This window comes from Pogona vitticeps, chromosome 5 (assembly GCF_051106095.1).
Source record: "Pogona vitticeps strain Pit_001003342236 chromosome 5, PviZW2.1, whole genome shotgun sequence".
Lineage (NCBI taxonomy): Eukaryota > Metazoa > Chordata > Lepidosauria > Squamata > Agamidae > Pogona > Pogona vitticeps.
Window position 1 is genome coordinate 2,932,797 of NC_135787.1, and position 12,422 is coordinate 2,945,218.

General features: G+C 49.4%; 1 protein-coding gene across 2 annotated transcripts in view; it reads left to right on the forward strand.

The window, feature by feature from the left end:
- LOC110086610 (transcription factor COE1) overlaps nt 1-12,422 on the forward strand; it is a 101,133-nt gene that overhangs the window by 46,382 nt on the left and 42,329 nt on the right. For both annotated transcript variants that reach the window (XM_078394426.1, XM_078394427.1), the window contains exon 7: nt 5,636-5,704. In XM_078394426.1, coding sequence (XP_078250552.1) covers nt 5,636-5,704 — 69 coding nt within the window. The remainder of the gene's footprint in view (nt 1-5,635; nt 5,705-12,422) is intronic.

A 12,422-nucleotide genomic window follows, 5' to 3' on the forward strand; every position in this document is an offset into this window, starting at 1 on the left:
AGGATTTGAAACCAATCGCTGTGTTTGGGTTGCTTTGGCATGAGAAGGATTATCAGAGAAGGTGGCAAAAAATGGCAGTCGGAGTTTAAAGATGGAGCTGCACCCCTGTGAAAGACAAATCCTGAAGCTTGTGAGGGGGACAGGCGTGTTATCAAAGAGGGGTTGGGGAATATTTTGGGGCCGGGGTGAAGCTAGACCTTCTAGCATCGGCATCAGCAAGCGCACAGTCAACTAAGGAATGCCCTGCTGATATCTCCAGTCAGTGATCAGAGATTACAGTGAATGTTCACTCCAGTCAGTGACCAGAGATAACAGTGAATGTTCACTCCAGTCAGTGACCAGAGTTAACAGTGAATGTTCACTCCAGTCAGTGATCAGAGATAACAGTGAATGTTCACTCCGGTCAGTGATCAGAGATAACAGTGAATGTTCACTCCAGTCAGTGATCAGAGATAACAGTGAATGTTCACTCCGGTCAGTGATCAGAGATAACAGTGAATGTTCACTCCAGTTAGTGACCAGAGATAACAGTGAATGTTCACTCCAGTCAGTGACCAGAGTTAACAGTGAATGTTCACTCCAGTCAGTGATCAGAGATAACAGTGAATGTTCACTCCAGTCAGTGACCAGAGATAACAGTGAATGTTCACTCCAGTCAGTGATCAGAGATAACAGTGAGTGTTCACTCCAATCAGTGATCGGAGATATCACTGGCCACCAGGGAGAGAGGCTTGGACCATGGGGTGGGCTTTGAAAGAAGCAACCGAGGTCCCATAGCAATCTTCCCCTGGGCCAAAACGAAGCACCTTTGGGGAGGAAGGCTTTCTCTTCTTTGGTTTTAATACTTGCCCGGGGTCACCCCACGGAAATGGATACAAAATGCTTTAGATTTCTCTGGATTTCAAATAAATAAATCGGTATGTATATATATTCTCAAAGTGTGCAGCATTAGGAGGCAGCTTTTTGCACTGTGCTTGGATGGTTTAACGGATTTTGCTGCTACAGGGCAGGAAGGATGGCCCCTGGCTTGGGTGCATGTGTGTTTATATATTTATCATTATTTATATCTCACCTTTCTCCCAGGAAAGGGGTTCAAGGTGAAGTATCTGTTAAAGAGGCATAGGGTGTGATCAGACAGTGAGAAAGGATCACATCTCATTGTGCTGGACAGGATAGATCCTCTCCCTTTAAAGTGACTCTTCTGTGCATACAGGAGTTAGGTAAAGGTTCCCCTTGACATTTAGCCCAGTCATGTCCGACTCTCATCCCCGTCTCCAAGCCGTAGAGCCAGTGTTTGTCCCAAGACAGTTTCCGTGGTCACGTGGCCAGTGCAACTAGACACAGAAAGCCGTGACCTTCCCACCGAGGTGGTACCTACTTATCTGCTTGCATTTTTACATGCTTTCGAGCGGCTAGGTTGGCAGGAGCTGGGACAAGCGACGGGAGCTCCCTCCATCGCGTGGATTCGATCTCATGACGGCTGATCTTCCAACCTTGCAGCACAGAGGCTAAGGGCAGCCTTTACTGCTGGACTGAAAAGGTCCAGATTGGGTATGGAACAGAGTCTAGCTGATTCACGATTTCCCATACATCCTCTGATGGCCAAAAAAAAAGAAAAAAAAGCTCATACCCGGCCATTCCATGAGCTTTCCAAACTGCGAGCTGCATCTCCATAGGATTGCACCCTTAGGTCCATTTATGGGTGAAGGAGAGGTCTTGGCTTTTACATAGCCAGAAACACCGTTCCTTTGAGTCATAGATGGGAAACGTTGTTTCTGTACCGCAACCCTCAAGGTTGATTCAGCTGTGCAGGTATTTGTTTGTTTGTTTGTATCATTAGGTTTATATAGCTCCCTATTAGTGCATTGCACTATTCTGGGTGGTTCACAGCAATCAAAATGATGGCAAGATAACTTGTGGAACTATTTAAAAAAGCACAAGACCTTCAGAGCTGCCGTCATACAAAAGGCACTTGGCTCTATGTGAGTGAAAGCAGAGACCTCAAACGGGGTCATTATGAAAGGGCCATCGCTTCTTCGCCAGAGTCGAGCTGGTAGACCCCACCCCACCCCTACCCCCATTGCTAGGGCAGGTTCATTGGGCCAGCAGGACCTCTGTTCAGGGATGGCTGACCCTTTGACAAAGGGTTCCACTGGTTAACTCGTGTTGTAACTAACAACGGGGACATTAAGTTGCGTCCCTTTGTATGGCAAGACTCAGGGACATGCGATGGAGTCTAAGACCACCCCGTTCAGCCCCTTTTCATCCGCTTTCCTCATTTGTGCCTGGGGACCTCGTGGCGTGCCCGTAGCTTTCTTTCAGGATCCACCTTCCCCGTCTTGGCCGTTGCCCAACAACCCGCCGCTGCCTGGTTCGCCACCATAGCGGCCACGTCTGCTGCAGGGCCTCCCGCCCTCGGCCGAGCTCCAGGTCCCAGGCCAGCTGGACGGGCCACGCGTGGGGGGGGGAAGGCCTTCCTCCGCTCCTCACCCTGAGGTCTCCCTGGTGCCCCATTAACGCCTGCCTTGTTTACGACACTCCAGCTCAGTGTTTGTGCAAATTAGCGCGGCTGCCTTGGAGTCAACTTTCAGAGCTAATTGATCTCCAGGAACCATACTAACGATCCTGGGGGCTCAGGGAATAGATGGTGGAGGGGAGCAAAGGTGGGAGGGGGGTTTAAGCCAAAGCCGCTCAGACGCCCTCGGGTCTTGTTGACGGAACCGTGGGTGGAATAACAACTCTCTCATTGTCAACAGGGTGGATTTAAAGCTCTCGGTCGTTTACCCCGTTGCTTATTAATGACCCTGAACACCAGCAATGGCACCTGGTAGAATTGTTAAAAAAAAAAAAAGTTGAAAATGAGTAGTGACTTCATCATTTTTTAGTAGGAAGCATCCAAAAACTGAGGCATGTTCTTCTGCCCTGCCTCACCATAACCCAAGGATCCATTTTGAAATGTTCCCATTCTTTGCTAAGAACAGCCACACTCCCAGGCAGAGCTTGGACATTTTAATTTTTTTGAACGGGGACTCTCAGAATCCCGCCACTGGCCGGCTGTGCTGACTGCGGGATTCCGGGAAGTGGTTGCCGGAAAGCAAAACCCCACTTTCCAAAGCGCTGCTAGTGTGGACGTCGGAAGAGGCCTGCCTGTCCCGCTTCTTTAAAATGGCATCATCTTTTGACAGCAGCCGCCGGGGATGGGGGAGGCTGCCAGGGGAGGCTCGCAAGCCAGACACGGCTACTAGACTGGCCATTCCTTTTAAAACCCTTCCCCGTCTTCTTGTGTGAGAAGAGGTTGCACCGTGGCCATAGAGGCCAATCTGTGGCTCCCCTCGCAAGCTGGACCGGAACAGTTCGGCTTTCCTGTGACTTGATTTGCAGCCTGTTTTACACATTGGTAAAATTGGCTTTGATAATCACACTGTGGACTGTGGACTCTTCCACTGTCCGTGTCCACCGTGGTCCTTCAATCTGATGCACTTTGATCTGTGTCACAGCCCACCGCCCCGGTTCTCTTGATCCCGCCCTCTGCCGATCCCTGGTTCTCCCGATAGGGTTCATGGCGAAGCCGGTGGGCTCATTAAAACATCATGGGGCACTAGGGAAATGGAACTGTTTTCCAGCGTTCCCCGTGACAGACACATACTGCAGAAACACATTAGATCCCTGTCATTTGTCAAGAGCCATTTCTCTTTCATACTGATGTGTCACACTCTCCTCTCCTTGGTCCGTGCAGAGGCAAACTAGTGCTAAACCTGTACATCCATGTAGCCATAAGGTGATCTAGTGCTAAATTCAGTTGTTTATTTTTGAAAAATAAAAAAATGTATATACTTTGGGATGACAGGAGTGGGTGATGCCGCTCTCCAAAACCTCCCACCGGTTTAGTCCATAATACCAATCATTCTCCTTTTGGAGAATGGAACGATGGATCACGCAGGGAAAAGGCCATTTCAGCGTTGTTCTGGCTTGAAGGAGAAGCCCCCCAGGAGCACAGGAAAAACGCTCGCCCTATGACAAAAGTCTTCCAGCTCCTGGGAATTGCACGTTAGCAAAAGAGCGAGCGTGGTCTCTTAGAGTGCTCTAGTGCCCTCCTCTGAAATATAGCGGGAATTCTCAGTATTCCCTCTTGAAATGAAAAATCCTGTAGAGTCACGATCGAGTCCTAGTCGTCAGTGATACCAGACAGAGAGGAGTGCAGGGCTGGGACACCCTTGACCTTGGTGGGTCTTTCTCCGATCTATGGCACTGTGCAATGGGTCCGGTGTTGGGAATCAGGATTTCTGGACACCCGCCCGGCCACCTGAGCCGGATAGAGGCCGCTGGCCACCTCTTCTTGCACCGTCTCTTCCTTTCTGTTGCTTTGTGTGCACCCCCTTCGAGCGCGTTACCTGGACTGACAGTAAGACGCAGCAGCACCATCCCGTGTGCGGTGCTCTCCACCTCTGGGCACGACTCAGGATCTGGCCCAGAGAAAGTCAGAGCAAGCAAAGGGTGACTGTGGCAAGAGGGAAAGTTACTGTTTTGGACTACAGCTGTCTGAATCCCAGTCCACAAAAAAGTAACTTTCCCTGCCTTCTGTACAAAAAGGAGAGGAGCCACTCAAGGAAGGGGGAATATTGCAGTCATCTTTGCCAAACTGCCTCCCCCCCCCAAAAAAAAATCTAGAGTCACCCATGTGGCTCAGCGTAAGAGGATGAAATGAAGAACTAGCTTCCGTCCTGAGGAGTTTACAAAACAACAGCAATATATTACAGTGGCGATATCTCTTGTGTGTAAAACATGGATGATTTTCACAGTCGCACAGAGAGGGAGTCGGTGAGGATTGATCTGAAACCTCAAAAGCAAGGGGTGGCAGTCGAACATTAAATGGGACACTCACTTAAGGGACTTCTGCCTGGGAATATCTGGGTCTAGGATTGGACCGCCCGTATACAAAATTCAGAGCTTGGAAGACTCTGGAAATTCCAGTGCAAAAAAGTAACTTTTCCAACCACTGATTGAATCCTCTCCTTTGAAGGTACCTGAATCTACCTACCGCAATCCTTCTCTTTGCTCCTTTTTTGGAAGACAAAAAAGAAAACAGAAAGGTTTGGTAAAATTTGTGCTGATGTTGAGCAGAAGGGGAACTGAAGGCTCCCCAGAAATCCATGGCCTCCGTTTCCCTTCCTGATGGCCTGTCTTGTTGCAGTTTTGAATTTTGGTTAAATTCCTGTATCTGCAGAGATTCACAGCAGATTAGTTACAAATTCCTCAGATTAGTACACCCGTCTTTCTCACTAGCGGGCACTTGCCATCTCCATAACTCATTCTGAGACATTAGTAGGAGAAATAATGAAAGGTTGCGTTTACTGGCAGACCAACAGAACAAACAGCAAACTGACAAAACATAATTGCTTTCAGCAGCAGACTTCAACAGATGCAAAAGAAGGAAAAAAGCACTGAGCAAAGAGGTGGGTGGGTCCCTTTGAAAGGGGCAGGAAGGAAATGATTGGTTACTGCAGAATTGATTGACAGTCCCCTCAGCCCACAAAGGTCCCTCCTAGCCAAACCTACCCAAAGCAGCATGCGAGGTTGCAAAGAAAATAAATCCCCAATCAAACTCCCAACAATTCTCTCTCTCTCATTCTTTTAGCCGTTGCTGTGACAAAAAAAGCTGCGGGAACCGTAATGAAACGCCCTCTGATCCCGTCATCATTGACAGGTAAGATGTGTGGGAAGTGCCTCAGATTCTCACGAGGAAGCACCGGTCTTTCTTGCAGGCCTGCTGGGGATCCTTGGGGCTCCAGGCCGATTCGGGGAAGCCGTCCAGTGGGACAGGGAGTAAGAGCCAGCCTTTAAGCCGTATTCTGGATAAATCTCCCAGAAGGACTGGGATTTGGGAGGAAAATTGCCCTTTGGGAGGTGGAGAGAAGGGGAATCTGAGACCCGTAATCCAAAAAAAGTAACTTTTCTTGCAATGGCTTCCTTGGAGGAAGAGGTATCCGGGAAGATAGGTCCACCTCAAGGATGGCTGGAGCAGCAGCAGCGTATATCTGGAGAAGCAGAAAACCGTAGAGTTCAGAAACTGGATTATTTCTGGAGTACAGGTCCTTTTGGATGGCTGGGGGATTCTGGGAAATGTAGTCAGGGGTGGGGAAGTAACAAACCTGTCCAGGCACTGGGAAAATCATGGCAAGCAAATCTGTGTTGTTGCTCAGACGTCTAGATCTAACGCAGAGACCCTGATCTTTTGCTCTGGGGTTGCACCGGCGATAACTCCTCCATGGGCCTGATCTGGACCCACCATAGACCAGCTTCCAGAGGAGTTCCCCACAAATCCCGGCTGTACTCCTGGATCCGGCGTGGTGTGGTGGGCAGAGTGCTGGAGCAAGGCTTAGGAAACCTGAGTTCAAATCTTTCTCCAGCTATGGAGTCTCTCTGACATGATTTGCCTCTGAGGATAAAGCTGAGAGACCCGAACGTTCCCTCAATCGCTGGTGGTCTGAGAAGGTTTTTTAAATGAATGGTTGCACTCGGTTGTTTTAAATGTGTTTTAATATTGATTTCATGACTGTTTTTTGATGTAATACTTATTTAATTATTTTTTTAAAGAGTTGCATACCTGCTGTTTTTAGCTTCTGCCTGTTGTCTTTCTAGTGATGCAAGCTGGCTTGGGTTCTTTTTCAGGAGAAAGGTGGGATAAAAATATTTTAAATGAATCGATAAATAGGGAGCCTTGAGCTCATTTGGAGGAAAAGCAGGATAGAAATCTAAGAATTAGTTAATGAATTTCTCCATCACAAGGGGAGAAGGTATCTCCCCACCTCTTAACGCCACCCCAGCAACCCTCTACCTCCATGCTTAGGTCTTCACCCTTTATCAGCTTTCTGTGACTCTCTCTCTCTCTTGGGGTGTGTGTGTGTGTGTGTGTGTGTGTGTGTGTGTGTGTGTGTACACATACTGTACCCACCTTCGCCTGCAAGTTGCTTTCTCCATCAGTCGGACAATGGCCCCCCTAAGAGGAGAGTGGCCCTCCCACTTCGGCACATCCCTGCGGCCGTCCGGGCGCCTTGATAACACGCTGACATTTCCCGGGCTTTTGTGCCCCAGCGATAGCATCGGCGCGGTTGCGACAGGGCCCCGGTGCCTGGGGAAGGCTTGCCTGTCACTCAGAGACAGCCGGCAGCCGATGGGAAAGAATGGGGGATTGACAAGCCGGCCTGGAGATTAGAAAGAGAAGAATCAAACCTATTACAGGCTGTCTGGCCAGCCACCATTGTGTGGCCACCGATCTTTCAGCCTCTCCTTCAACCAGGTCTTTCTCGACGCGCAGTCAAACAGGCGCGCGTGAACCTTCTGTCGCCTGGAAGGGAACGAACATGAAATAAAAGGCAACCCTTGCTTTCAACTCCAGGAAGTTTAAGTTTCGGCTGAATCTTCCTATGGAGCTGTAAAGCTGGTGCAAAGCAGGCCACTGGAACAAATCCCTGGTTTCAAGGCATGGGAGAGATTGGGGGTGTGGGGGTGTCTTTTATGGACTACGGCTCCCAAAATACTACTGGCCGTGGGATTTTGGGAGTGATGGATCACCAAAGGAACGTACTCCACCTCTTCGGAGACCCTTGGCGTGGGTGCCTCTCAGCCTGCACAACTCAATCCAGACTAAAGTATACCCTCCCTCAAAAGAGCCCAAGCAACACCCCCCCCAAAAAAAAAGGTGTATAAAAGAAAACGGTGCTGCTTATATACTTCCCTATAGTCCTTAAAACACTCTCTGGGTGGTTTGCGATGTAATCATGGAGGTTACACAGTGCGCTCTACACACACACACACACACACACACACACACACACACACACACACACACACACACACACACACACACACACACACACACACACACACACACACACACACACACACACACACACACACACACACACACACACACACACACACACACACACACACACACACCCCGCAAGCAAGCCGGGCCCTTAATTAGCAATCTCAGAAGGACTGAAGGCTGAGTGAACCCCAAGCCGGCTCCCTGGGATTCAGCCAGGGACATGAGGAAGGTTTGGGCTGCAGTACAGCAGTTTAACCACTGAGCATGCGGCTTCTTGTTAAAGGGAAGCGATCCCGGATAATTTACTGGGAATTGGGGTGCAAATAAGATCCAAAAGGAGGGTTTTGTGGTTGGATTCTCTGATCTTGTTTTTCTCAATGACATCTATGGGGTGGCCTGGTTTAGATCAGGACCATGGGGGGGGGTGGCAGGAGGGGAGGCGATCAAACCCGGATTCAGATCCTCACACTTATGCACCCACACCCCAAATATTGTTGTTATTCACCAGGGGATGAAAATCCTCCCACTGTAGACATTGTCTGTTTTCCTCTCTGTGTGATTATCTGCTGCTTTGGAGGAAAGGGTTTGGGGTTCAAGAAGGAATTGGCCCAGGAGCAAAAAGCTAATCCAGGGGGGGTGATGGGAGTTGTTGTTAGACTGTAACTCCCATCAGTCTCCCAGGGACCCTGGTGACTGGTTATGCCACTGCCTCGTACTTCCTCCCTAGCAGATAAGGAGTGGAGTTCCTGGGGAAATTGTGAATTTTCTGAGGATTTTCACTCATTTGGGATACGGATTAAACACCTTGTGGGAATAGCCATATGCTTAGATATGGGCGGACAAGATCTCCAAGGATGTGAGACTTCCGAGAAGCCCCCGCAGGAGCTAGAAGATATAATGGGAACAGCCCTGTTCGTATTTCTCCTTCCTGGATGGATTGGGGCCCCTGAGTTTACAAAAGTGTCTATGAGACATGGAAGGAACAGGGGGACGGGGTGTGTGTGTGTGTGTGTGTGTGTGTGTGTGTGTGTGTGTGTGTGTGTGTGTGTGTGTGTGTGTGTGTGTGTGTGTGTGTGTGTGTGTGTGTGTGTGTGTGTGTGTGTATAGTGTCTCCAGGAGATTCATGGCCCCTCATCCACAGCACACCTCCTCCTCCCCCATATTGTCGGGCTTTGGAAGGTGACTTGTACTGAGTCAGAACTTCATTCATTCATTCATTCATTCATTCATTCGTTCGTTCGTTCGTTCGTTCGTTCGTTCGTTCGTTCGTTTATTCGTTCATTCATTCATTCATTCATTCATTCATTCATTCATTCATTCATTCATTCATTCATTCATTCATTCATTCTTATACCACCCGACTTAGTGACATGCACTACTCTGGGTGGTTAAACAGTGAATATAAACTAACTCCAAACTCCCAGAACAACAACAAACCCATAATAAACCACAGTCAATTTAAAAAATGAAAATTAAGACCCCCAACAGATAATCCAAAACCAGATGATAGTGGTATAAGGCAGCGGCCCCCAACCTTTTTTGGAGCGCAAACTGGTTATGGGGCACGGGCTTTGTGCAGGGGGGGTGGGGACACCCCCACGCTTGCTGGTGGGTGTGTCGTGCTTGCAGAGGGGCGTGTCGTGCTTTGCAGAGGGGTGTGTCATGCATGCATGCATGTGCACAAGCGTGACACACCCACCTGTGAGCGCGACACGCCCACTGTGCCTGCATGGGGGGCAGAGATCTGTGTCCGTGGCCCGGTTCAAGGAAGCCCACGGACCGGCACCAGGCCGAAAACCGGGGGTTGGGGACCTCTGGGTATAAGGTGAATCCAAATCCCACAGCTGTCTCAGGGGAAGGACCTCTTCCTGAAAGAGTTTGGTCTTCAGCATCTTCTTCAAGGGGGGAAGGGAAGAGGTGGGACGAATCTCAAGTGGGAACCTGAGATTCAACTTAGGGAGCTGAACCTTTTTGGTTGTGGCCCCAAAGTTGGCACCACAACCAAAAAGGTTCCGCTCCCTAACCCTCCTTCCCCTCTCTCAGCCCATGGTCTTGGCCTTTCTCAGCCAGTTTTGTCAACACTGACTGGCAGTCGTCTCTGCTTCCCTCCCCCTCCCCCCACAGCCCCCCGGTCACCCATTTAAATGCAGTACTTGTTTTACAGAACTGAAGGTGAAGGGGTGAGTAGAAGCCGGAATGTCTCGCTTTGTCCCATTCGCCAGTGGATCTGTTAAAGCAAGTTGGGAGAGCTCACTGAGGACTAGGATCTTACCGCCATAGCCATGTCCCTCGTTTGCAAAGCTTTGGAGAATAACTTTTCCAGGTCATAGTTATTTCAGATCGGTAAATGATACTAATTTTTCTTAACTCTGAAACTTCTGGCCTTGGTTCTTTTAATTGGGAAAAAGATATCATACAAATGAAAACAAATGAAGGAATGATTTCCCCCCTCCCCCGTTTTTTCATTCTGCATTTTCCCATTGGGAGTAGCTTTCTCTTTCGAACCCTGTCTTCCGGTCTTGCAGTCGGAGTTACTGGCCCATGTGCTCGCCCCCCCAAGCCCTAGCCTGGCCTTGACTCTCTGTCTGCTCTGAGCAGTTCAAGCCATGGCAGCCGTGCCTGCCTCGGCCCTTCTGTGACCTCAAGCACACTCAGTCAGTCAGTGGCCAGAGCCCTGGACACGGTCCCCACCACAGAAACCCTGTTCTCATGCCGGATGGACGGATGTTTCACCCGCTTTCTTATCTATCTGTTATTCTGCTTGTTGTGAAGTACTCAGAATAGTGCATCACACTTGGGACGGACGGACGGATGGATGGATACCGTGTTTCCCCCAAAATAAGACAGGGTCTTATATTAATTTTTGCTCCAAAAACACAGTAGAGTTGGTGGTGAAGGCTTCTGGGAGTTGTAGTCCAAGAACATCTGGAGGCCCAAGGTTAGGGACCCCTGGGCTAGATGATGGATGGATGGATGGATGGATGGATGGATGGATGGATGGATGGATGGATGGATGGATGGATGGATGGATGGATAGGCAGGCAGGCAGGCAGGCAGGCAGGCAGGCAGGCAGGCAGCAGCTTTTGGCAAATGCCAGTGTGTTACCACCACCCAGTTCCGAATTGGTAGGACATTGAGTGCTCTGAGGCAGAAAATGGAAGGGAAGTGGCTGATGTTGCCCTTTTTCTTAAACTTTCATCAGCCGAAGCCAGCCTGGCCTTTCTCAAAGGGGTAAATAGGACTTTGCTCAATGAGCTCTTGTCCAGCCATCCAGCGTCTAGTCCTGGTGGGTCTTGTTCAGCCTTGCCAGCATCTGCTTTCTTTACCTTTCCCTGCTTTCCAGGATTGCATGACCTCCCAGTCTCTCTCTCTCTCTCTCCATCTGCCCCTCTGCCTGATCAACCCTCTTATTCCTTGGGTTATGGAAGAGGGTGGGGTGGGGCGTCTTCTGCCTTCAACTTTTCCCTCTCTCTTCCATTCTCTACTCTACTCTTCCCCCTCCCCAACATCGCTTGGTCTCTCTCTTGTTCCCGTTCCCTCGTTCATCCCCCGAAGACGCCCAGCCCCTCTGGTTTAGAGAGCCGGATAAGTGCCCTATCAACATGTTAATCAAATTACTTAGGAGCTAAAATTGACGCTTTTCATTAATTATACAAGATTATTCTAATTGCAAATTCAAATTTATGCGCTCGGAACAGAAGGTGTTCGGCAGCGTCGCTGGGAATTTGCATATTAAATGGGGAGCGTTGTGCATTATGGATGCTAATGTATGCACATTGTCTTTATTTTTAACTCCCCGGGCCTGTGTGTGCGCCGCAGCCGCTTAAGGAGGTGAAGGGAGTCCAACGTGTTTTTATTATGATTTCTTTCTCTTCTCTCTTACTCAAAGTCGGTGGCACCGGAGGGGAGGGCAGTGGGCATGGCAGAAGCCGAGGAAGGCAGACGGGAGGGGGTTTGTTGCCTCGCTGTCAGTCTTGGGGTGTGTGTGTGTGTGTGTGTGTGTGTTCTATTTCTCTCTGTCAAATATATATATATATCTTTCCTCCTGCCTTCCACGTTCCTTCCTTTCCTTGATTACCACCTGCAAGGTATGCAGGAACTTCAGCCAACCAGGGTCTTGAGTCGGCATCTCTCGTTTGCTGAGATTTTTTTTTCACTCTTGTGATTAACCTCCGAAGCTTCTTTCTGTGTGTCTTCGGCGGGGTGGGGAGGAGGAGAAGCAAAGTTTAGATCTCATTTTTATGTGATACTTTGGGATCTTTGTGGTGCTTTGTTTTGGAGGTATGTGTGTGTGTGTGTGTGAGAGAGAGAAAGAGAGATCTTGCAGCGCATTGTAGTTAAGTTTGCTGCGGGTTTTTCAGACGATCCACTTCTTCCTTCTTTGCAAAGGCCCCTCCGAGCTTCTGACCAGGTGCATTTAAACTTTGGTCGGCGTGAAATGTTTGCAAACCTTTGAAACACACCTATGTGAAACTAGGGGAGGGCAATCAACTTCCGTTGGAGTGCTCTTTCCCAAACCGGCAGCTCCCGGAGGTGCCGGACTACCTACAGGTTGACGTGATGGGGTTTATGACCCCAGGCACCGAGAGCG